Source organism: Ursus americanus, chromosome 15 (assembly GCF_024610735.1).
Source record: "Ursus americanus isolate L20-20 chromosome 15, mUrsAme1.1.p, whole genome shotgun sequence".
Taxonomy (NCBI): domain Eukaryota; kingdom Metazoa; phylum Chordata; class Mammalia; order Carnivora; family Ursidae; genus Ursus; species Ursus americanus.
In genome coordinates this window covers 33,017,846-33,045,105 of record NC_142141.1, presented here as the reverse complement: position 1 = coordinate 33,045,105, position 27,260 = coordinate 33,017,846, and the positions used below count along the sequence as shown (strand labels likewise).

Below are 27,260 nucleotides of genomic sequence, written 5' to 3'. Positions count from 1 at the left end.
TCTAAATAATAACTGTGAGCTAATAGTACATAGAACATACACAGTTACATATAATATAAATCAGTCTTTCATTTAACATGACTCATACTAGTTCTACAGGTTTCTTTTTCCTGAAGCAGGTACTAAACTAGGAATGTTTTATATTACAGAAGGATGAGGAATACACCCTGATTATTTTCCAAGAGGCAAAAAATTCTGCCCAGATATTTTTTGCCCTCCCTACGGGGTCATGGATAAAAAATGTTCACTAAGAATTAATGAAGCATCCTTTAGAACATACATACTTATAGTAAAATGTAAAAGCCTAAGTTTATACAGTGCAAGTTGATAAAATGCAAATTTGTGAAGCCTCAAAAATTATAAATAGACACAAAATCAAAAAGCCAAAAATAGAATAAAATTCACCAATCCATCAAAATAACACATCCATCCATGTGTTATTAAATGACTTTCAGGATCTCTGCACTAACAATAAAAAATAGCACCAAAATTTTGTAAGGATAATGGCATACAAATGACTTGCTGTAATTGGTATTTCTACCCCACAATGCAATGAAGTCCATTGTACCTGAGATAATGGAACTCTCTCACATAGCTGCTGCATTGTTACCAAGCAACAAGAAATAAAATGTCAGGATTAGCACTTGATTTAATATATTTTTATCATCAATAAACCATGTTTCTATTCTGCTATTCTTCTGGATGTAAATGGTCATTAGTCTAAGAATTATATTTAGTAATCTATAAGAGTATGCAAAAAAAGAAGGAGGAGGAGGAGGAGAAGGAGGAAGAGGGGAAGAAGAAGAAAGAAAAAAAGCAGTAAAGTTAACACCGGGCATTCACCAAGTCCATTCTTTCTTAATATTTACTGCTTCTTTGGTGGAAACAGCAGAATTAACATAATAGTAAGTTCTACTACTGAGATTATTTTTGCCAAAACACTCAAGTACAATTTGTCTTGATAAATACATCTTCATTAGCATTCAGATATTTTCAAACCAATGTAGCACTTCATGAAAATTCAATGGTCTTTAATGGTCATGAATGATCTTTAAATACTTTATTACTCTGCAATAAGTAGAGTCAATCAGTTCAGTCAGTTAAGCTGTGTAAGGAAATTATCATCTTATCTGTCAAAGGATTGTATACCTGGCTAAATTTGTAGCATAAGAAACTTACAGAGATCTCTTTCAGAGTGGTTTAGAATAATTATAAAATGAAATACAAAGCATGAATAAAATCTTAAAACTAAAAAACTGAGAGAAAGAAATGTAAATTAAAAGATATTATATAATTTGACAGGTCTAAAAACAAAAATCAGTATAAATGATATCCACTGCTTACCACAACCATCCCAAAAGTTAACACAGGGGCAAGTGACTGCGTTCTGCCAGGGTTCATGGGGGTTTAGAGGAAAGAGGGTTTTCATTCTTTCCATATTGTATCAAACAGCTCTCTTACCTCTCCCCACCCTTTTTTAAAAAGGAATTTGTGTCAAGTGTTCAACTCAGCTGGCCCAGGTGGATAATGTAAAGAAGACTGGAATAACTAGTTTCTTGCTGTCCTCATTCTAGTTAACTAACTGAAGTAGAGTTTTACCAGGTAAATACTTAAGGGCACACAGTGAATGTCAAACTTGACATTCTAGTCAGACTCTCATAAATATCATGCTTCCACATGTCAATCAGAGATTTGTGTGTGTAGAATGAGTTCCATACAGGCAGGACCACTAGTTGCCCAGGTATAGATATGTTTGCTCCAAATTGAATCTGTCTAATGAAGTCTCTTCACTGGTTAGAAGTACTTGTCTTATGTGGAGAGAAGCTTTAATTTTTTTCTGTTTATATCTATGTTTTTTTCTTTTTACTGTCTCTTGCAAAAATTATGAGTTTCACTACTTAAGAAGCTGTAATATCATAAGGCATTAGCAATGTCAAGATTAAGAATAAAAGACACTTAGGAGGAAAGGAATTATGTTTATCCCTCAAGCATTTTTGTGTTCTCTAAAGCAGGAAGGAAGATAACTAAAGTCTCTAAAAACATGGATACATTAATTGGCCTGCTTGGTAGAGATTAAATGTTCACAGAATCCATTGATGTGATTAAGTCATGTCATTAAAATCCACTGTGTTCCCACCTTCTAATTGTAAAGTGAAATAACAAACAGTTTGATCACTTCTGCTAAGATAATTCGCAAGGAGTTATCAATGCAAAGTTCTCCAAACAGGGCCAGAAAGAGTCACAAGAGCCAGGAGGCTCCAATCTTAGAATCATTCTCCATTCATCTCAGAGTTTTAAAGTCAGATTTAGGCCTAATCATGTCTTGGGCAGTATTACAAAGTGAATGAAAAATACAAATCCTATTTCCCATAGCGTCAGAAGGAGACATTGGCGTTCCCCTCAAGAAAGCTACCCTCATGGGAGCTCCTCAGCCTAACCACCCTGCACTGAACCAGGGAGAGTAGGTCATCCCTATTCCTCAAACCCACCAGGAATGCTCTCACCACGTGCCTTTCCACCTGCTACTCCTATCGCCTAGACTGCTCCCCCTCCAAGAGCTGCAGAGCTGGTATCCTGACGTCCTGGGGGTCTCTACTCAGAAGTCATCTCACTGCGGCCTTTCACTGACCACCTTATCTAAACAAACCTTCACTTTCTTCTCCTGACATTTCATGTTCCTTTTCATGCTTTTTGTTTTTTCTCCTTCACACGCATCATCATGCGGCGTAGTATGTACTTCCCTCATGTACTGTATCTCATCTCTGTCCTGAGCAGCGGAACGTAAGCTCCATGAGAGCAGGAGTGTGTCTCTGTTTCATTCACTGCTGGACTTGACTGAACCTAGAAAAGTACCCGGCACACTAGAATTTCTGACTTTCCTTGAAATCTCCTTAAAATGTGGCTGAGATATAATATCTCGTGCTTCTTTACAGATGATAAAGGAGGAGAAAAAGGGAGAGGGGATACAGATGAGGCGGGCATGACCACGGGCTGACAGTCATTGCAGCTGAGGGATGAGCTCAGGGGGCTTCACTGTACTCTTCTGTTTACTGTTGCACAAATTCATCATGCTTCATAATAAACATCAAAAACAAAAAATTTTGGGGCGCCTGGGTGGCACAGCGGTTAATCGTCTGCCTTCGGCTCAGGGCGTGATCCCGGTGTTACGGGATCGAGTCCCACATCAGGCTCTTCCGCTGTGAGCCTGCTTCTTCCTCTCCCACTCCCCCTGCTTGTGTTCCCTCTCTCGCTGGCTGTCTCCCTCTGTCGAATAAATAAATAAAATCTTTAAAAAAAAAAAAAAACAAAAAAACAAAAAAAAACAAAAAATTTTAATATCATTTATACTGCAATCAATCTTCACCCTTCTTCACCCACCAATCAGAAATGACACGTCCGCTCGGCGGAACGGCAGCGTGCCATCTTTTCCGCTAGTTGATCCGCCACGGAGACACGGCACGTGCCAGGCGTTAGTACAGAACACAGAAGGCACAGTTCCCAAAGCTCGCCTCTTCTAACACAGGTCTTAGGATAGCACTCTGGGAGGTAATTTTCAATATGACCATACCTTACGATTAAGAGCATTTTTTTTAAAGGGACTGATAAAACACCATATTCCTGATAACGGTCACGGCTGCAAGGGATGCAGGCGGATGAGGAGTATGAGCAATCTTCTCATTCTTACCTCGGGTGGGTTCACAGGTGTTCAATATATTATTATGCTTCATAACGCACATCGGCTACATGTATACAATATTTGCATGCATCAAATATCGTGTAAGCAATTCTTTCATACGCAAATATGCACATATACCATAATGTGAATATTATAAAAATAACTTTATTCAAGTTGTGATAATAAATATACAAAATGTTTTAACTAAAAGCTGAAATTAGCTAAAATAGAAGAGGCTCTGTATAAACCGTGCTATCCTCTAACACCAGCCACGGCACAACCCTGACGAAACCAGCTGGGCTATTTCCGTCTCAGGCAGCCTCAACAGCCTTCGGTGGCTGAGTCAGACGACCTTTTCTGACAGAGCAGGCATGCCAGGCTGCTTGCAGGAGACAAAAGCTCAACAGTCTCCTGAGTGAAGCACTCCAACCCCTCCCCCTGGGTTTTCTGTTATAAGTCGCTTTTAAAAAAATGCAGAAACAGGTCACTTCCAAGAAAAACCCAAGGTAGTGGGATAGGCACCCAGAAGACCGGCAGAGGGGCTCACCGGGAATTGAGGGGATAAGAAGACCCCTCCAAAAGCTAAATGAGTTCCCTTAGGAAGACAGGACAGTCCTCACTTCTCATTAAACACACAGAATGCAACGCCAAGAGTCATTCCCTGGCTGGTTTTGCACTTAAACTTGTGAAGTTTATCAGGGAAGATGCCTGCACCCACTCAAAGAGAAGCAGGTCCAGAAATATCACTGTCTGGACCAAAAAGAGAAACATCTTTCTGGCATTTGTGCCAATACGTGCACCCACCTGTACTATTTTTCCCAGTAGCCATCCAGTTCCTTAAGGGGATGATGGCGGGAGGGGCGGGGTGGGGCGCAGGACAGCCTGCATTCACTGTATCACAACTTTGTGGTGAAGTATGCAAGTGTCTGCAGGTTTTAAGAAATATGAATGCAATATTCACACTTATTTTATTAAAGGGGAAAACAGACACACTGGCTCACCTCATTGGCTTTATACAACTCGCACGCTAATGGAGAACACATCTGAAAGGGGAAACTCTTCTGGAAAGCAGGAAAAGTTCCCTTTTAGAGAAACTGAAAATAACTCATATTGAGGGTGAATTTGATACTCTCCTTAATTCAAGATAAACACCCTGGTTTACTTCTTGCAGAAAACATTTACTGTAAATTAATTAGAGAAGAAACTACAAACAAACAAAAAAAGCAAGAGGCAACTCTATGTTCCTTTGCCACTCTGCTTCTAAGGCCCAAAATAATTCTGAGATGCCTAGGGGAACCATCGTTAATATTATATTTATAGTTCTGCCCTGCTTAAAACTCAAAGTACAGGACGTAAATGCGGCAAAAGGCTGCAAAGGTGCTGCACCATGGAGCGGCACGGAGCTTTGGGAGGCAGGCTTGAACCCAGGCTCTGCTTCAGAAAAGCCCACTAGTTCCTCCTCTATGAGGGAAAGGAGATGAGCTAAGAGTTCTCAAAAATATTTTTTGACCGTCTGAAGGTACTAGAGCAGACATTCAATCACCACATTTAGGGAAATTTGTGAGGAGCTGCGAGGTTCAAAGAGGCTACAAGGTAGAATGAACTGAGGTGAAGGCTGAATGGACCCATCACAGAGCTACTGATCACAGGGTGAGGCTTTTCTCAAAGCCAGCTCCAAGGTATGTGGTCGTGGAGGAGAAAAAGACCATGATCAGAATAACTGGCAAGAAAGAAAAGGAGAGAGAAATAAATTAGCCAACCACTCTCGGCTTGATTCTAATAGTTATCATTGAAATGGACGACTTCCAGAGACTCAGTATCTTTCAAAAGTTTGAAAAATCATCCATTTATGATGATTTGAGAGTATTTTATAAAATAATGGAAAAGAGCAGACACCTGGAATCCATCTATGGTTCTGTCCTGGGTCTACTAGCTGTATGACATCAGGTCACATATTTAAACCTCTGTATTTTAAAGTCCTCGTCTGTAAAATAAGGATACTGGTTCTAACCTTATAAGACTATTATGAAGATGACAAAAAGAATATGCACATAAAGTATACAGCAGTGACTAATACATAATAAATACTTGATTAACAGTAGCTATTATTATTGTTAATAACTAGCAGGCAGGAGAAAATGTGGGTGATTTATGATCTCTGAAGATTCCTGTTTAATACCACACTGCAGAGACCCACTCATAATCACCCACGCCACTAGGATCACCACCAAATAAAGCAGGACAGGAATAGAAGAGAATTACAGAATCCAGGAGGTCCGTGCAGGTAACAGAGTGCACAGAACATAGCAAAGAAGAGGATCTGGAGGTCCAGAGTACTCACCAGACTCAGAATAATACAAAAGTCACAAAGTCAAAATGAACTTTTCATATACCATCCCCAATTCCAAATGATTTTCGTCTTTTAAGAGAACACAGTTCTTATAACTCGATTTACAAGCATGTGGACCTTTCTTACTATCGAGCTTATGATAATCCATTATCTAAAAGCTGTTTTGCTTAGATTCCTGAGCTAGAATGACAAATTAGATTTCATCTGAATCATTATAACTAAGCTCTGTCCAATCAAACTTTTCACAGTGATGATGTTCTATATCTGTGTTGACACTATCATTGGCAGTAGTCGCTAACCATATGCAGCTACTGAAGAGAAAATGAATTTTTTACCTTGTTTAATTTTAATTAATTTAAATTTTAAACGTCACACATGCCTCGTGGCCGCCATGTTGGACATTGTAGGTATAGTCAGTTGGGAGTGGCTGATGGAAGCACTGTATTGAAAAGGATCCCACAGTGAGTCTGCAACTAGCAGGAAAGAGTGCAGGGATGGATAGAGATGTCTGTTCTCAGACAAGGCGGGGCTAGCCTTTACCATACCTACAGGCTCGGTTAAAGGAATTGATCTCCCTATCCCATATGCCAAAAAAACCTCCTCTCTTTTCTAGTATCTACCATGATTCTCAGACAGAAGAAGAAGACGAAGAAGAAGAAAAGAACTTCAGCCAGGACAATGCATAATGCCCCTGGTATTCAGAGAAGGAATATTAGTTCCAGGAAGTGTTACAGAAGCACATAAAATCAACGGGGTTAAACTACCAATTATTTTAAGCTAGGTTACAGGGGTTTTTTTCAGTGATGTTGTGTATATGTGCCATGGACAGGTCATTAAGATGATTCAATAAATTTTAAAAAAACCCAGATTACACAATGAGAGTAAACCACATTGTCCACTTTGAATGCAGAGAATATACTAAAGCCATTGCAAAAGAAACCACCATGCCTGGGTTGAAAATTACCACATCCTCCAGGACTTTAAAAATAACACACTTCACTTTCCAAGAGAGGAACAGAATTCTAACATTTGATTTTTCAAAAATACCACTGTACTGCCTCCATGAAATACCATCTTGGCCAAATGTATGCAGAAGTCCAAAGAGGCCACATACGACACTACCATCATGAGAAAACTACGAATGTATATTCCCATTTCCAGATCCTACGATGGGTTCCTATAAGGTTCTCCCAAAGAAAATCTGTCTCAAACTTTCATGAAAATTTGGTTCCAGGGTGATTCGCAAAACCTCAAGTTAAGAATCATTTTGAAGTCTCCTTTCAGGTTCAAATACATATAAACAAAATGGCAGGGTTTGGGTGTAAGCCACCTATTTTTATTTTTTCTTTTCTTTTATTTATTTTTTTAAAAGATTTTATTTATTTATTTGACAGAGAGAGAGGCAGCCAGTGAGAGAGGGAACACAAGCAGGAGGAGTGGGAGAGGAAGAAGCGGAGGAGCCTGATGTGGGATTCCCCGCGGAGGAACCTGATGTGGGATTTGATCCCAGGACTCTGGGATCACGCCCTGGGCCGAAGGCAGACGCTTAATGACGGAGCCACCCAGGCGCCCCTAAGCCACCTATTTTAGTCTCTAGATAAAAATCTCTAGAGAGACTCTAGAATTAGTCAAGTCTCTCCCACACCATGAGATGTCCAAAGAAGAGTCAGCTAGTTCCTTAATTCAACTGCTCCAAAGAGAACCACATCAAAGCAATTACTTGTACTACCCTCCTTCTTCCTTAAAGAATTCACAGTGTCAAACACAGTATAATGATATAACTTACTATTTTTTAGGATTCTGTATATAAAAATGAATCTTGCAATTTTACCCAAGGAGGTCTATTTTATTCAAAGGACTGTTATAAGCCAGCCAGTCTCACAGCTTGATCCCAAAAAGAACATTCTAGTGAGGCCCTAGCCGACCAGAAAGCTAATGTTACAGTAAAATTTCAACTATTACATATTTATTTTTTAAAAGATTTTATTTATTTGCCAGAGAGAGAGAGTAAGCGTATGGCAGGCAGAGGGAGAAACAGGCTCCCCATTGAGCAAGGAGCCCAATGTGGGCCTCAATGCCAGGACCCTGGGATCATGACCTGAGCTGAAGGCAGACGCTTAACCCACTAAGCCACCCAGGTGCCCTCAACTAATACATATTTAAATAGAATCATTCGATATCCAAAATTTAAAAGCGGTCATTGTTTATCCTTCAGAAAACAAATGAACTGTCGTACATTTTCTGAACTAATACATACCACCAAGTTTATAAAGCAACCTCTGGAAAGCAGAAATAACCTCTTCTCTTACCTCTACCACCGTGGTTTCTGCAGCTTTGCACATCGGCAAATTGAAATTTCTTGCACTCTTCCTATATTAGGAGTGGGAGAAAGTGGGAAAAGAAGACCAAAAATAAGAAGCATTTCTCTCAACTTTAATTATAGATTTAAATAATTTCTTTAAATTAAACATCTGTAACTCTTTTAAAAAAGAATGTATCATGTTTTCCATAAGTGTTAAAACAATTTTATAAATAAAAACAATGGCCGCTTCACTCGATTACAAGTTTTACGGAGCTGAAGGAAAGAGGGCCTACTTTTCATGTTCAACATGCAGATCACATACAGAAAGATAAGACAGATACTAATAAATCTACCCTATTTAAAACTAATTTGCCTAAATCTTTTAACTGGGATGCCACTTTGTTTCTACAGTTATATATTTCACTAAACTTACTCTTGTTAAAATATTAAGAAAAGTAGAAGTACTTTATATGAGAAGGTATAGTAATTATATTCTCTACTGAAGAAAGACCTATCGCTGAAATAAAATGAAACATTCATTGGTAATGTGTGAGTCATCTATAAAGATCATTCCGGGGGACCAATTTCTAATGAAATTTTTTGAAGTACAACACCACATTAGATCCCGAGGTGAAAAAATTTCCAGAAAGTGCCAATTTTGCTGATGGTTTTGCACTCAAGTTCTTAAATTAATGCATCACCACCATCCATAAAAATTTTAATATATTTTTTTGTTTCTGAGGGTGTAAGTTGATTTAAAAAAACCCTTATTTGATAAAGGGAAATGGGTAACATCTCTCATTTACTAGCGCTTTTAGGCCACCACCGTTTATCTCGCTTAGATTCAAGGATAAATATAAAGACAGGTGTGTCCCTGAGAGGGAAGTCCTTGGGTACTTTCCCAAGTTGATAAGCTGGATTCCACCAGACGTCCAGCATGTCCATCATCGAAAACTCCAAGGGCAGCATGGCCAAAGGCAAAGGTGTGCAGGGCTGTCCTAACAAGGGCCTAGATAGACCTTTTACCAGTCGTCCCACTAACAGTGAAGGTCATCCTAGAAGTCAGGATCCTAAGGATCTAAGTCACTTGACCATTGCTGAAGAGCAGTCCCATCCCCATCAATAACCGCAGGCATAAGTCAATGCTGAGAACAGCCCTTGTGCAAGTCTTTAGATATTACAGCGAGGCAATGAAACACACGATAAACTCATGGAAATAGTTTAAATAATTCATTTCCATTTGCGTCTATACAATTCCATTAATCTTTTTTAAAATGCAACTCAACTTTGCAAACATTATACCAAGATGTCAGATAAGGTAGACATGGTGCAAAATGTGTAACTGCCAAGATCAGTTGCAATCAAAAACTGGTTGAATTAAAGAAATCAAATCTAGCATTAATATCATATAAGATCTTCAAAAATGAACAAAAACAACATGAGGATAGTCACTGAGAATTTAACTGTGATCTCACCAAAGGTGCATTTGGTAAAGATAAAAATTATTACTAAAACAGTAAGTGACCATATTACAAGAAAGAAAACTATTTCTGTAACCTAACAGATTTAAAGACGTGTATGTATATATTCAAAAATGGTACAATTTTCAAAACAACCATATAATGTATAAATCCAAGATACTAAATACTTGGTATTTAGTATGCTCAGGGTAATCAAAAGATTTTGAAATCTGTTACGGCTTTCGCTTAGTATCTGTGGCTATCCAAATAACAAGAATGAAAGTTTAGCATTATCAACATAATCAACTTTTCAGACAGAACCTACGTAAGTATTTCCTAGCAGACACCAACAGGACTGGAAAAGAACAGACCTAAGTGGTTGTTAGCAAGCTCTTTCCAGAATACCAAAATAATTTGGGCATTTTAAGACAATGGATATTAATAACAATATAAAAATTAAATATAATTGTGTGCTTTTCTCACATTTGCTAAGTATGTCTCAACATTGTAACTTGTCCTGCCAACTAAAATACACATGGAAAAAGTTTGTATATGACTATATACAAGGGTATATGGATTCAAAATAGCTACCAAGTGGCACGCTGTGAGCACCACCCAATCAGAACAGATTCCCCCAAGTACACCACATCAGCAAGACCCCACAGCAGCAGCCTTGCACACATATACACACACAGAACTGTGGGCTTGTTGGACTGTAAGCCACTTTTTAAATGAATTTTTAAACAGCAAACACATCAAGATATCCATTTTGTAATCATGATTTAGGAAATGTAAAGTTGCTGACATGCACTTCACTAATATTTTTTTAAAAAACCATCATACTACCTGAAAATCACGTTTCCTGCTTGGTCTGCCTTCCAGGCTTTCACCAAAGCAAAATCTCCTGTAATTGCTTCCTCCAAAATAAAATGCTGACCGTTAAACTCCCTCACCTGCAGGAGACAAAGAGGGCACTGTCAGGTATGTGCTCTGATAGGAGCAGAGAATAAGGATACAAGCCTGGTCGAGGAAGGTGTCTCAGAGGGAGAACAATCTAAACGGACATCTCAAGGGTGAGTAGTGGTAGGAAACTAGGATTTAGTCAAAGTGTTGGAGGGGGAAGCGAGGGAACAGCATGTGCAAAGACTCAGCAGCAAGAGAGAGTTTGGCAAACTTGAGGAACTGAAAGTTCCATATGCTTAAGGCATAGACTGTATGTTAGCACTCTTTTTATTATTTGTGTGCATAAGTTATATATATAGAACATGAAAAACAGCCCATCTTTTCCTCCACCCCGGGGTGGGGGGGGGGACAAAACTACATAAGCTGCATAAAATGGCCAATGTATTTTGTACATAAAATAGTTATAAAAATCCATTCATCTGTAATTAATCTATAACCATCTGTTGAAATTTTAATTGGAATTCCTAGAATTTGCAGATGAAACTAGAAAACTGACATGCCATAGCTTTCTACCTGTGAGCATAATATATGCCTGTTTTCTGAAGTCTTCTTTTCCCTCTTCGAACTGCTCTTGATTTTTTTCCAAAAAAGCTTTGTATATGTTTCTTAGGTTTACTCATAGGTACTTAGTGGTTTTTTACACTACTATGTGTATCCTATGTTCTTCTATTACACCTCCTCTCTGTCATTACTGGTCTAATGGAGTGCTATTGATTTTTGTATGTGTCCTGTCTTTTTTTTTTTTTTTTAAAGATTTTATTTATTTATTTATCTGACAGAGACAGCCAGCGACAGAGGGAACACAGTAGGGGGAGTGGGAGAGGGAGAAGCAGGCTCCTAGCAGAGGAGCCTGATGTGGGGCTCGATCCCAGAACGCTGGGATCACGCCCTGAGCCGAAGGCAGACGCCCCGTATCCTGCCTTTTAATTCCACTACAGATGGAGTGGGGAGAAGGGAGAAGAAGCATAAAGTAAAACTACGCTGTGGCATTTCGTTCCTTTTTTTTCTTCTTGGGGATTTAGCTCTGGGAATTGAAACAAAGAAGAGAGAAAAGAACATCCGTGCTGTATTCCATCCCACACAGGACTGGAACCGTGGGAAGGTAGAACTCCATTCTCGATCAAACACCACCCTCTAGTGGACAAACTGCCCGCGTAGTACAGAAAGCTGCAGGACAAAGTTCGGTCCATTTACTTTTCTTTATGGTTTAAAGTAGAAATCCCTTCTTAAAGAACAGCTTCTTTAAAGCCCTTATCCCACCTTCCTGCTAGAGAATATTAATGAATTCAGGGGATCACTGAAGAAGGAGGGTCTACTACTGTGAAACTTACACAAATCACATGAAAGATATTTATAAACTGTACATCAATATCACTTTTTAAAGAGTTTTATGTAGTTCAAAGTCATTACTGTAAATGCCAACGATGACAGATGAGTTATGTTGCATACAGATCTAGAAAACTACATGCAAATCTACATATATGCTAATCCAAGGCAATGTGAAAAAATTGACTTTTCTTCTCTATTCCAATTATATAATTTCCTGATGGGCCTACAAACCAGCAGCTGCTGATGCTAGCCATTCTAAAGTTTTAAACCAGGGAAGGGATGAGTTTGGCCATACTAGCTCTTACACTCACTTGAAAGAGTTGTGTTTCCTGGTCACCACTTCCTCTTTTTTCAGTCCTCTCTTGAATCCACTCCAAATTTCTACTGTTCCAGAAAAATCCTCTCTTCCAGAAAAATCATTCTTTAAGGTCACCAATGACCTCCATGTTTCTAAACCCAATGCTCAATGCCCTGTCCTGTTACCCCACCTCTTCTCACTCTGACACAACTGATCACTCCCTCCTTTGTAAAACTGCCCTTGTCTTTCAAGTTACCAGACTCCCCCTGGTTATCTCTTCACTTACTAAACAATTCCCCATTCTTCTTTGCTGCTTCTTTTCCTCTTCCCACCCTTCAGATGCAAAAGAGGTATTTTCTCTACCTGTACTCCAGCTCTAGACACTCAGCTAGTCCCACAGATTGAAATACTGTATGCTGAAGACGCCAAAGCTCCTATCCCAGCTCTAAACCCTCCCCTAACTGGAGAAGACTGAGCAACTTCTGTTGGAGCTAAACGACGTCTCAAATGCACCCAGGCCCAAGCAAGGCTCTTTGATTACCCCCCATATTTGCCCATCTCAATAAGCAGCATGCTTGGTTCTTGCCATTCCTCACACCCCATAACCAATCCATTGGTGAATCCTGCTGTCTCTGCTAGCACCATATGTCCTGATTCCAACCATCTCCCATAAGCTCCACTGTTAACCACCTCAGTCTAAGCCACAGCCACTCCCACCTGGATCGATACAACAGCTTCTTAATCTCTCTCATTTCTTCTGCTCTTAGAACCCTACCAAAAAACTCTCCACCCGGCAGCCACAGCGATTCTTCCAAAATGTAACTCCAATCACATCACTCTCCCACGTCTGAGCTCTCTGTGCTGTCCTCTCACCACTCAGTAAAACCCAAAATCAGGTGATCTGGTTCATGCCTCCCTTCAGCCTCCTATCCTACTGTTCTCTGCCTCGTTTACTCTGTTCCAGTCTCACAGCCCTGTGGTTTCACAAATAGGGCTAGCCTGCCTCAGGACCGTGTCCTTCCCCTTCCTTCTGACCAGAGCACAACCCTATAATCTTTGCCCACTCATTCTCCTGTTTTATTCTAATCTCTAACAACTGTCACTTCCTCAGAGAGGCTTCCCCTGACCCAATCTGGAACACCCCTTCCCTGGCCAGTGACCATTCTCTCTACCCTTATGCTACTCAATTTTTCTTCATGGCACTTTCATTATTAAGTCATTCCTTGTCCGTTCCTCCACTAGCAGGGGGACTTGGTCTAGATCATCCCCTTTTCTACCACACTTGGGCCAGTACCTGGCAAATACCACTGAATTAAGAAATTTACTTACCTCCTCTTCCTACCATAAGTAGGGGAAATAAAGAGCCAACAGGAATCATTTCAAGAAATTATTTGTCAATTATTTGTCAAGAAATTATTTGTCCGAGGTAATTCAGATGAAAGTTTAAAACTACGAGATTTGTATACCTGACTCCAGGTAAAAATGAACCCAGGCATTCAGGACAGACTCCAGCCTATCCTGTGTTTTCCCAGGGCAAGTTAATGCTCTAGCTTCTAGCAAACTCTCAAAGTATTAACCCAATTTTTGTGGGCATCATTATCTGTATCGCTAAGATCCATTTTAATAATTAAGCTCCTGTCTTACTGTGTCAAAAACTTTTTAAACCTAATTAGGCAGTAAAGAAAGAAGTAAGATAGAATATTAAAAAATGTTAATCAAAGCTTTGAGTCAATATAGGTCATTTTAAGCAGAAAGGCGAAGCTCCAGATGGAGGACACTGCTAGAGACAAACACTGAACAGCAAGGGGCATGTTCTATCTTCTATCTTCTCTCAAAACACTGAGATGCAGAACTAACATCCCTATAAGCAAAAAAAAAAAAAAAAATTTATTAAAATTGCTATAGGCAAGTGTGGTAAGGGATCCCTCAATTTACTAGGCTGTCATTTCCTCAGAGCTAAGCTCAGCATTTCTGCAGCCTGTGTTAACGCCCTCAAGCCACATGGCCAGGGAGAAGGGAGAGGGACTAAAAATGCAGTAATGGAATACTGGCCTGTGAAATTTTTACAAATGGCTCAAATCTGAGTGTCTCGAATATCTATATGTAGAGTTCTATCCTTTCCTAATATGTGAGTGAAGTTACCTAGTATAAAGGCACTCCATCCCATCCAGCACTTTAAATAAAACTAAATTATTCAGTCAGCTCAAGTATGTCCAGTGCACAAAATAAAGGATAAAGGAGAGAGGATGAACACTCTATCTTATTATGTAATTACAACTGTCCCCTCCTTTTCAAAACTGTAGACAAACTTGTGATGTCCTTGGCTTTTTTTCCTCCTTCATCCACATCCAGAAGAGGCTTGAGAATGACAAGTTTAATACGATATATGTCATACACCTACTCTCTTTTCCACATGAGCATGATCAGAAGTTACAAATGCTCCTACATTTGTTAAAACCTACCACAAAACTAATCTTGACTCACATATCTTATATACATTACTGTTTCTTTTCTTCTCATTTATTTACTCTGGTTTCTCTATGTGATTTTAATTATTGACAGATGCTCAGTTTTAGCTAGAAATTTTACCTAGCATACACCGTAAATGAAGGACAGTGTCTCTTCTCACACAGAGCAGAATTTATCTTACCTACTCTCTGAGTCCACCTGGAATCCTACACTGAAAGAGCTATCCCAGTGGTACTGGATGAGAGCACTTCTTACCTCTCTTGGCTTACTGGCAATGGCAATGCTGCCATCTTTGTTGTATTTGATCGGTGCGCCTCCTTGCTGCACCAGGGTCCCGTACCCGGTGCTGGTGTAAAATGCAGGAACTCCAGCCCCACCTGCACGAATTCGCTCTGCAAGCGTGCCCTACAAGTGAGCAACCAACACACCATAAGAAGTTCATTAAGCACACTTCTGTATATGGACACAGAAACATTTACAGACACGGCTCCTCTCTCAAGAGGTTTATCATTCTAAACAGTACCTTGAACTGTATATCGCTGTATTTTGCTAACACTATATGCTAGATTAATTGAAAACAAGTATTGCCCCTCTAGACAACAATCTCTCGATTCTTAATCCACATTCAAATGTAACTGCTTCTTTGTATCATCGTGCTCTCAGCTTTCTGGTCTCTCCCTGCTCTCCTGACATCATATTCTCCATCAGTCTATTTGCAATATTTTACAATCAATTTTCAAACCTGAAGTATGTCACTTTAACTACATATATTTTTAAAAAGTATTTAAATTTTGTGTTTTACTGTGTGCTCTATGTAGGATAGCCTGAAGCTTACCATGAAGAACAATGCCATTATATATAATAATAATATGTTCCTTTACTTAGAGTTTATTCTAAAATATTCTTATAAGCATTTTTTTTAAAGATTTTATTTATTTATTTATTCGACAGAGACAGAGACAGCCAGTGAGAGAGGGAATACAAGCAGGGGGAGTGGGAGAGGAAGAAGCAGGCTCATAGCAGAGGAGCCTGATGTGGGGCTCGATCCCATAATGCCAGGATCACGCCCTGAGCCAAAGGCAGACGCTTAACCGCTGTGCCACCCAGGCGCCCCTCTTATAAGCATTTTATCTACATTATCTAACTAAGGAAAAACCCAAAGTTAGGCAGAGTACAACATACAGTTAATTTGGTTTTTAAAAGCTAAGAGTACTTCAAATTTTATCTCAGAGTAGAAACAACTGTATGCGAAGCTTCTTTGTATCTTCTTTTGATCATCTTTGTCCCCTTCCTAGGTACCAGTGGTTCAAACCTGCTTTCCCACCCAGTTTCCCCATAGAGGAATAACTCTGGCCCTGAATATTTCCGAACACCCACCCTAACCCTGAAACCTATCGTTACAGTCTAGCTACATCATATTCATACTACATAACTGCCTGGTCAATCAGTAGTAAAAACTAGTTTAGGGATTAATAATATTACATCAGAATTATCTCAACCTGAAAACAATTTTCTACCTTGACTGAGTTCTTTAAATTCTAAACTCAAAGCAGGAACTAAAAGTTGGGACTTCAGACACAGAGTCATTGAAGTAGGTGGGATAATCTGGGGAAGGCAGGATCTGAGGCATAACTGACAATCTTCCAGGTAACAGTTTCTCTATTCTACCTACTAGACAGATAACTCCATTTTGTACTGTATTTTAAGTTGATAACAGTCACAAGATTAAATCATCAGAACAACCATAATAACACTCCCTACTATAAAATATTTTTTATGTCTACCCTCCTTGAATACTTTATTCCTGCTCTCTGTCCAAGTGGGCAAGGACCTAAAAGTGGACAATTTCTACAGACAGGCTCTTTGCAACCCCCCTACATCCAAACCTCAAAGGGAGCCCTAATCCCTACCACTTCATCAACACTTCTCTGGCTCACAGGCTGCAAAACAAGTTGCCAGAGCCAATGTTTATTTACCTGCCGCTAAGTCAGGGAGAGAGACACTGACCTCTTTCAGCTTAAAGAAGGAATATAAAAGAAATACTAAGGAACTCCCACATATATGCCCTCGGACAAAAGAAGGGATAATGCAAAAGATAACAGAAGTAATTGAAAGGTTAATTTTCAAGGCCTTGCTCCACAACCCAAAGGAAAAGGTATCTCAATCTACAATGTGAAAAGGAAAAGTTATGCAACGGACTGAATGGTGTCCCCCACCAAATTCGTATGTTGAAGTCCTAACCCCCAACGTGACTCTACTTGGAGACAGGGCCTTTATGGAAGTCATTAAGGCTCAATGAGGTCATAAGGGTAGGGCTGTGATCCAGTAGGATTAGTGTCCTTATAATAAGAAATCCCAGAGTCCTTGCACGTGTGCACCCTCTTTCTCTCTCCCTCCCCCTCCTCCCCTCCACTAAGAATCACATCAGCCTATACCTTGATCCTCCCTGTAGCCAGAACAACGAGAAATCACTTCCTCTTGTCCGAGCCACCGACTCTGTGGTATTTTGTTATAGCAGCACGAGTAGACTAAGGATACCTTTTGTTACTTTCAAAAAACTTTAAATGAAAACCAGATAAATACCAGGCACAGTGCAAGGCTTATGACAAGCAGAGGTGCCAAGGCTGTGGGGCGATCGGGTGTGACGTGAGTCATGCTGGGAAGCCTCAGGGAGAACAGTTCTCCCTTGCATGCTCTCTCTAGACAAGCATACACTGGGGGCTCATTATTGATTTTTAAAATGTTGCTATTTCACATTACTACCAATTTAGTGAAGTGGTAATAATAATTCTGTTGACAAAAATAAAGCAGAGTGGTGGGTTCAATTTCAGTGATGAAGGCAGACGATGCCAAATTAGAAGACGAACGCATATAATCTGTAGACCCAAACAGCGTCAAAGAGTTTCCTTTTGTTTACCAAAACGGCTTCAAAAAGTTTCCTCTACGACAAACTCTTTAGCCTGTTAAGACATAGTGTATGAAATGAACGGAAACTTGCTAGATTTAATTGGGGTAATCACTTGCTTGGTAAGGAACATCAATTCCCTGGAGACCTGGGCTCGGATTCCAGCACTTACTGTGTGACAGTTTTACGCTCCAGGGACTTCACTTTCCTGATGTCTCAGCAAGACCATGGTACTCACACATTTCTAATTCTCCGATTCATAGGAACGCACTCTAAGGACAATCCCCAGGCATTTCAGCAAGTCCTACAGCACGCTGCCGGCATCACATACCATGGTGCCAAACTTAAAAATTTATCCTGTAGCCTAGATATTTTTTTTTACTAGAAACACCTCCCTTTTTGGTGCACAGCAACAGAAGATACTAGTCTTCTAGCAATCAACAGGTGTGACCTACAAACAAATTCCCTCGGCCCGGCAAAACCACATCCTCTCTGCCTTACCTCTCTTGCCAAAGAAAATTCCTAGAGGGGAAAAAGGTACATTTTAAACTAAGTTACTACTGTAAAAGAGGAGCAGGGAAATTTCTTACCTGAGGTGTCAACTCTACTTCTAATTCACCACTTAAGAACTGTCGTTCAAATTCTGCATTTTCTCCCACGTATGAAGAGACCATGCGTTTTATCTGCTTGGATCGAAGTAAAAGGCCCAGGCCAAAGTTGTCAACCCTAGAAGAAAAATGCAAGCAACTTGCTATCAAAGGAACATCAGATAAAACTAATATCCCTGACTTCTGAAAATACAAAGTATTATTAATTTAAAAGAATCATCTCTACTGGGAATTTAACCCATATTCTTTCAAAGTCTCCCACCACACAAAGAGCCTTGCAGGGTGGCTATTCTTTTCTTATTTTACAGCTGAGGAAACTAAAGTTCAAAACCTTTCAGTGATTTCTGCCAACAGATATCTTGGGTAGGAAATGACGTAGCCAGTATTCAAACCTGCACCAATCCTACAAGTCTGCCCTGCACCTTTCACTCTTTCCACTGCTCCCAAGTGATACTAGGGTAGAAGACCAACAGACTGGGTCTTGCCCCATGCTCTGAAGGCATTATGTAAATGCAAAGGCAATGCCACTCTCCTAACCCGCACTGGCTCCAAATAGAGAAATTCATTCTGTCCTAAAAAGTGAACATGCATTCTCATATTTAAAAGAGAGAAGACAGAGGGGTTAAGATGGTGGAGGAGTAGGGGACCCCTTTTTCAGCTGGTCCCCTGAGTTGAGTTGGATAGGCACCAGACCAGCCTGAACATCCACGGAATCAGCCTGAGATGCAGGAAGATACATCTGGATCTCTACAAATGAACATCTCCAGCGCTGAGTATTGAGGTATGAAGCGGGGAGTCGGGAAACCGCGCACAGATATCAGAAGATAAACGGAAGGGGGAGGGAGCCGCCGCGTTCGGGCGCCGGGAAGCGGTAGCCACCTGCATGGGGGAGCAGACGATCTCGCAGACCGGCACCTTCGAGAAAACAGACTGAGCACGTGCCAGTGAGCCGGGAGCACATGCCACCAGACTTCTCACGGATCTCTGGAACTCCGGTGTGCTCACTGGAAACAGACTGAGACCCGGAGCTCCGGGAGCAGGCGGGGGCAGCTGGCGGTGTTAGAAACACAAAGGACAGAGACGCGCCGGCCCTGGAAGTGAGGGCTGGGACGCCGGGTGTGGAAAGCACATCCAGGACGCTGCAGGGTTGAGCAGCACCAACAGTAACAGAGTTAAAGTGGCCAGAACATCAGTGGAGAATGGGCTGCAATCCCTCTGTTCTGAGACAGAGGCTGAGATTCGGCCACTGCTGCGCTGACTCTCAGAAGAGGCACAGCAAACTGCCAGGGAAAGCCGCCAGAGAACAAAAGCCTGGAAATACTGGCTCACAGGGTGCCCATCCCCATCCCCCTCGCAGGGGACATGGAGACTCTACCCAAACAGGGTTGCCTGAGTATCAGCGCGGCAGGCCCCTCCCCCAGAAGGCAGGCTGAAAAATCAAGAAGCCCACATCCCGGGGCACCTGGGTGGCGCAGTCATTAAGCACCTGTCTTCGGCTCAGGGCGTGATCCCGGCGTTCTGGAAAGGAGTCCCTCATCGGGCTCCTCCACTGGGAGCCTGCTTCTTCCTCTCCCACTCCCCTGCTTGTGTTCCCTCTCTCGCTGGTTGTCTCTCTGCCACATAAATAAATAAAATCTTTAAAGAAGAAGCCCACATCCCTAAGATCCCTATAAAACAAGGGCACACGGCCTGGGTCCTGGTCAATAATTTGGGCTCTGGACAACCCCACAAACTCTCCTCATCAGAATGACGAGAAGGAGAAGTCTCCCCCAGCAAAGAAAAGACAATGAGTCAGTGGCCTCTGCCACAGAACTAATGGATATGGATATAACCAATGTATCAGAAATGGAATTCAGAGTAACAATGGTCAAGATGATGAGTAGACTTGAAAAAAGTATTAACGAAAATGTTAATGAGAATATAGAATCTCTAAGGGCGGAAATGAGAGCGATTCTGGCAGAAATTAAAAATTCTATGAGCCAAATGCAGGCAAAACTAGAGGCTCTGACGGCCAGGGTCACTGAGGCTGAGGAACGTATTAGCAAATTGGAGGATGGGTTAGTAGAAGAAAAAACGAAAATAGAAGCTGGACTTAAAAAAATCCACGCCCACGAATGTATGTTACGGGAGATTACTGACTCAATGAAACGATCCAATGTCAGAATCATCGGCATCCCTGAAGGGGTGGAGAAAAACAGAGGTCTAGAAGAGATATTTGAACAAACTGTAGCTGAAAACTTCCCTAATCTAGCGAGGGAAACAAACATTCGTGTCCAAGAGGCAGAGAGGACCCCTCCCAAGCTCAACCACGACAAACCTATGCCACGTCACGTCATAGTGCAATTCGCAAATATTAGATCCAAGGATACAGTATTGAAAGTGGCCAGGGAAAAGAAATTTCTCATGTACCAAGGCAAAGGTATCAGAATTACGTCAGACCTGTCTACACAGACCTGGAATGAGAGAAACAGTTGGGGGGACATTCTTAAGCTCTTTCAGAGAAAAACAGGCAGCCAAGGATCCTTTATCCAGCAAGGCTGTCATTCAGAATTGATGGAGAAATAAAAACCTTCCAGAATCACCAGTCATTAACCAATTTCGTAACCATGAAACCAGCCCTACAGGAGATATTAAGGGGGTTCTATAAAAGTAAAAAGGCCCCAAGAATGATACAGAACAGAAAGTCACAACTGATACAAACAAAGACTTTACTGGCAACATGGCATCATTAAAAGCATATCTCTCAGTATTCAGTCTCAATGTGAATGGCTTGAATGCTCCCATAAACACCACAGGGTTGCAGATTGGATAAAAAGACATGACCCATCCATTTGCTGTCTACAAAAGACTCATTTTGAACCCAAAGATACATTCAGACTGACAGTAAAGGGATGGAATACCATCTTTCACGCACATGGACCTCAAAAGAAAGCTGGGGTAGCAGTTCTCATATCAGATAGATTGGATTTTAAACTACAGACTATATTAGAGACACAGAAGGCCACTATATTATTCTTAAAGGAAGTATCCAACAAGTGGATATGACAATTATAAATATATATGCCCCCAACAGGGGAGCAGCAAGATATACAAGCCAACTCTTAACCAGAATAAAGGGACATATAGATAAAAATACATTAATAGTAGGGGACCTCACACCCCACTATCAGAAATAGACAGAACACCCTGGCAAAAACTAAGTAAAGAATCAAAGGCTTTGAATGCCATACTCAATGAGTTGGACCTCATAGGTATATATATATAGAACTCTACACCCAGAACCAAAGAATACTCATTCTATTCAAATGCCCATGGAACATTCTCAAGAATAGACCATGTTCTGGGACACAAAACAGGTCTCAGCTGATACCAAAAGATGGAAATTATCCCCTGCATATTCTCAGACCACAACGCTCTGAAATTGGAACTCAATCACAAGGAAAAATCTGGAAGAAACTCAAACACTTGGAGACTAAGAACCATCCTGCTCAGGAATGACTCGATAAATCAGGAAATCAAAAATCAATTTAAACAATTTATGGAGACCAACAAAAATGAAAACACAATGGTCCAAAACCTATGGGATACTGCAAAGGCAGTCCTAAGGGGGAAATACATAGCCATTCAAACCTCACTCAAAAGAACAGAAAAATCTAAAATGCAGTTTTTATATTCTCACCTCAAGAAGCTGGAATGGCAACAGAGGGACAGGCCTAATCCACTCACGAGGAAGCAGTTGACCAAGATTAGAGCAGAAATCAATGAATTAGAAACCAGAAGTACAGTAGAGCAGATCAACAGGACTAGAAGCTGGTTCTTTGAGAGAATCAATATAATTGACAGACCACTGGCAAGACTTATCCAAAAGAAAAGAGAAAGGACCCAAATTAATAAAATTATGAATGAAAAAGGAGAGGTCACGACCAACACCAATGAAATTGGAAGGATTATTAGAAACTTTTATCAACAGCTATATGCCAATAAATTAAGCAGTCTGGAAGAGATGGAGGCCTTCCCGGAAACCTATAAACTACCAAGACTGAAACAGGATGAAATTGATTTCTTAAACAGGCCAATTAATTATGAAGAGATTCAGTCAATGATAAACAATCTTCCAAATAACAAAACTCCAGGCCTGGACGGTTTTCCTGGGGAATTCTACCAAACATTCAAAGAAGAAATAATACCTATTCTCCTAAAGCTATTTCAAAAAATAGAAACAGAAGGAAAACTACCAAACTCATTCTATGAGGCCAATATTACCTTGATCCCCAAACCAGGCAAAGACCCCATCAAAAAGGAGAATTACACACCGATTTCCCTAATGAATATGGACGCCAAAATCCTCAACAAAATCCTGGCTAATAGAATCCAACAGTACATTAAAAGGATTATCCATCATGACCAAGTGGGATTCATCCCTGGGATGCAAGCGTGGTTCAACATTCGCAAATTGATCAGCGTGATACATCATATCAACAAGAAAAGTCTCAGGAACCATATGATCCTCTCAATTGATGCAGAAAAAGCATTTGACAAAATACAGCATCCTTTCCTGATTAAAACCCTTCAGAGTGTAGGGATAGAGGGTACATTTCTCAATCTCATAAAAGCCATCTATGAAAAGCCTACAGCAAATATTATTCTCAATGGGGAAAAGCTGGAAGCCTTTCCCTTAAGATCAGGAACATGACAAGGATACCCACTCTCGCCATTATTATTCAACATAGTACTAGAAGTCCTTGCAACAGCAATCAGACAACAAAAAGGGATAAAGGGTATCCAAATAGGCAAAGAAGAAGTCAAACTGTCTCTCTTCGCAGATGACATGATACTCTATACGGAAAACCCAAAAGAACCCACTCCCAAACTATTAGAAGTTATAGAGCAATTCAGTAATGTGGCGGGATACAAAATCAATGCTCAGAAATCAGTTGCATTTCTATACACGAACAATGAGACTGAAGAAAGAGAAATTAGGGAATCCATCCCATTTACAATAGCACCAAAAACCATACGTTACCTTGGAATTAACTTAACCAGAGACGTAAAGGACCTATATTCTAGAAACTATAAATCACTCTTGAAAGACATTGAGGAAGACATAAAAAGATGGAAAGATATTCCATGCTCATGGATCGGAAGAATTAACGTAGTTAAAATGTCCATGCTACCCAGAGCAATCTACACTTTCAGTGCTATCCCGATCAAAATACCAATGACATTTTTCAAAGAACTGGAACAAATAGTCCTTAAATTTGTATGGAACCAGAAAAGGCCCCGAATCTCCAAGGAACTGTTGAAAAGGAAAAACAAAGCTGGGGGCATCACAATGCCGGATTTCAAGCTGTACTACAAAGCTGTGATCACAAAGACAGCATGGTACTGGCACAAAACCAGACACATAGACCAATGGAACAGAATAGAGAACCCAGAAATGGACCCTCGGCTCTTTGGGCAACTAATCTTTGATAAAGCAGGAAAAAACATCCAGTGGAAAAAAGACAGTCTCTTCAATAAATGGTGCTCGGAAAATTGGACAGCTACATGCAAAAGAATGAAACTTGACCACTCTCTCACACCATACACAAAAATAAACTCCAAATGGATGAAAGACCTCGATGTGAGACAGGAATCCATCAAAATTCTAGAAGAGAATATAGGCAGCAACCTCTACGACATCGGCCAAAGCAACCTTTTTCATGACACATCTCCAAAGGCAAGAGAAATAAAAGATAAAATGGGACTTCATCAAGATAAAAAGCTTCTGCACAGCCAAGTAAACAGTCAAAAAAACTAAGAGGCAGCCCACGGAATGGGAGAATATATTTGCAAATGACACTACAGATAAAAGACTGGTATCCAAGATCTACAAAGAACTTCTCAAACTCAATACACGAGAAACAAATAAACAAATCAAAAAATGGGCAGAAGATATGAACAGACACTTTTCCAATGAAGACATACAAATGGCTAACAGACACATGAAAAAATGTTCAAAATCATTAGCCATCAGGGAAATTCAAATCAAAACCACACTGAGATACCACCTTACGCCAGTTAGAATGGCAAAAATAGACAAGGCAAGAAACAACAATTGTTGGAGAGGATGTGGAGAAAGGGGATCCCTCCTACATTGTTGGTGGGAATGCAAGTTGGTACAGCCACTCTGGAAAACAGTGTGGAGGTCCCTTAAAAAGTTAAAAATTGAGGTACCCTATGACCCAGCCATTGCACTACTGGGTGTTTACCCCAAAGACACAGACGTAGTGAAGAGAAGGGCCATATGCACCCCAATGTTCATAGCAGCATTGTCCACAATAGCTAAATCGTGGAAGGAGCCGAGATGCCCTTCAACAGATAACTGGATTAAGAAGTTGTGGTCCATATATACAATGGAATATTACTCAGCTATCAGAAAGAACGAATTCTCAACATTTGCTGCAACATGGACAGCACTGGAGGAGATAATGCTAAGTGAAATAAGTCCAGCAGAGAAAGACAATTATCATATGATTTCTCTCATCTATGGAACATAAGAACTAGGAAGATCGGTAGGGGAAGAAAGGGATAAAGAAAGGGGGAGTAATCAGAAGGGGGAATGAAACATGAGAGACTATGGACTATGAGAAACAAACTGAGGGCCTCAGAGGGGAGGGGGTGGGGGAATGGGATAGACCGGTGATGGGTAGTAAGGAGGGCACATATTACATGGTGCACTGGGTGTTATACGCAACTAACGAATCATCGAACTTTACATCGGAAACCCGGGATGTACTGTATGGTGACTAACATAATATAATAAAAAATGATTTAAAAAAAAAGAGAGAGAGAAGAACAGGGGCTCCCGGGTGGCTCAGTCGATTAAGCAACTGACTCTTGATTTCGGCTCCGGTCATGGTCTCAGGGTCCATGAGATAGAGCCCCACATCTGGCTCTGTGCTCAGCGAGAAGTCTGCTTAAGATTTTCTCTCTCCCTCTGCCCCCTCCCCACTCACGAGATCATGCACACAATCTAATTAATTAATTAAATTAGAGAAGAACAGCATACTCTTCAAATATGGACCCAAATTATAAATAACTATGAACATTTCCCCTATATCATATTTAGCTGAAGAAGATTTAAAAATGTGTAAATATTTTTAACAGCAATTTAAAAAAATCAGGAAATTAATCACAAAGCAGTGAAAAGATATTAGGCAGCAAGAATAATGCTATTATCTGTTAAGTTACATATAACATAGTTTAACACCTCCATTGAAGTTGGAGTTCAATTTATCTTTTCTAATATTTTTCATTTAAGACTTTATTTTTTTTAGAGCACATTAGGCTTACAACAACACTGAGAGGAAGCTATGGAGATTTTCCATATACTCTTGACCCTACACATCCATAGCCTACCCTATTCTCAACATCACTCCCCAGAGTGGTACATTTTGTTATCAAGGATAAGCCTACATTGACACATCAGAGTTCAATTTATTCTTAGAAATGGTGCATGTAGTGCTGGCTTTTTTCATTAAGTGAAGGTCTCTAAGTTTGTGCCTTTCTTATTTATTTCTATTCTTTTTCAAAGAAAAAAAAAAAACACCTAGAATTTCAAGCAAAGGCAATGTGACAGATTAATAACAGAATGAATCTTTTTCCATTTTTAGTCACTTAATTCCACTCTTCCAAGAGTTTCCAAACTACTCCAGCCATGAGATAAAGAAAACCCTTCTAAGGTAATGCAGTATACTTAAACGTAAGCTATAAGACTCTTTTTAAAAGAAATATGGTAAAAACCACAAAGAGATACCACTGTAAACACGAAAGAATAGCTAAATTAAAAAGAAGGAATGGGAGGGGTGCCAGGGTGGCACAGCGGTTAAGCGTCTGCCTTCGGCTCAGGGCGTGATCCCGGCGTTATAGGATCGAGCCCCACGTCAGGCTCCTCCACTAGGAGCCTGCTTCTTCCTCTCCCACTCCCCCTGCTTGTGTTCCCTCTCTCGCTGGCTGTCTCTATCTCTGTCTAACAAATAAATAAAATCTAAAAAAAAAAAAAAAAAAAAGACATGCAAAGTCTTTCCTCTTAAAAAAAAAAAAAAAGAAGGAATGGGGCGCCTGGGTGGCTCAGTTGGTTAAGCATCTGCCTTCGGCTCAGGTCATAATCCCGGGTCCTGGGATCGAATCCCACATCTGGCTCCCTGCTCAGCAGGGGTCTGCATCTCCCTCTGCCTGCCACTCCCCCTGATTGTGCTCTCTCTCTCTCTCACAAATAAAGTCTTTAAAAAAAAGAGAGAGAGAAAGAAAGAAATACGAAGTGTTGGCAAGAACATGGAACACCCAGTGCTCTCCTATATGAAGAGGAGAATGTCAACTGATCCAACGCTAGGTCAGCAATTCCCCACCTCAGTCTATATCCAACAGGAACGCATACGTATGTTCCCCAGAAGACAATATTCACAGTAGCACTGTCCCTGATAGCCAAATACTGGAGCCTCCCTGGTACGACTGCACAGCAGGGCAGACAAACTGAGCTGGCAGCACACAACGGGTTACCCCACTGCAGTGAGAAGGAATCAGCTACAACCCCTGCAACAGTGGAGATAAAATACTGAGCAAAAGAACCACAAAAGAGTATTTACTGAACTATTCCTTTTATATGAAGCTCAAAGTCACACAAGACTAATGGATAAGATCAGAAGTGAGGATAATAGTTAAATTCAGTGGTGGGAAAGGAAAACAGTGGCTCGAAGGAGTGTGAGGGGGGCTTTCTGGGGTACTGGTCATGTTCCATTGAAAGAATCTGGGGGCCGGTTACATGGGTCTGCAGCCTGTAAAGATCCTTCAAACTTCACACCTGTGATATGATTGCTTTTCTGTGTTACTCTATATTATGCTATGATGAAGCTTCTTTT

The 27,260-nt window shown here is 40.6% G+C and overlaps 1 protein-coding gene across 2 annotated transcripts in view; it reads right to left on the bottom strand.

The window, feature by feature from the left end:
* The window catches only part of OXCT1 (3-oxoacid CoA-transferase 1), a 130,715-nt gene that overhangs the window by 86,783 nt on the left and 16,672 nt on the right, over positions 1-27,260 (bottom strand). For both annotated transcript variants that reach the window (XM_087867909.1, XM_045787348.2), the window contains exons 4-7: positions 18,343-18,478; positions 15,103-15,252; positions 10,635-10,741; positions 8,336-8,396 (exon numbers count right to left, since the gene is read on the bottom strand). In XM_087867909.1, coding sequence (XP_087724035.1) covers positions 8,336-8,396; positions 10,635-10,741; positions 15,103-15,252; positions 18,343-18,478 — 454 coding nt within the window. The remainder of the gene's footprint in view (positions 1-8,335; positions 8,397-10,634; positions 10,742-15,102; positions 15,253-18,342; positions 18,479-27,260) is intronic.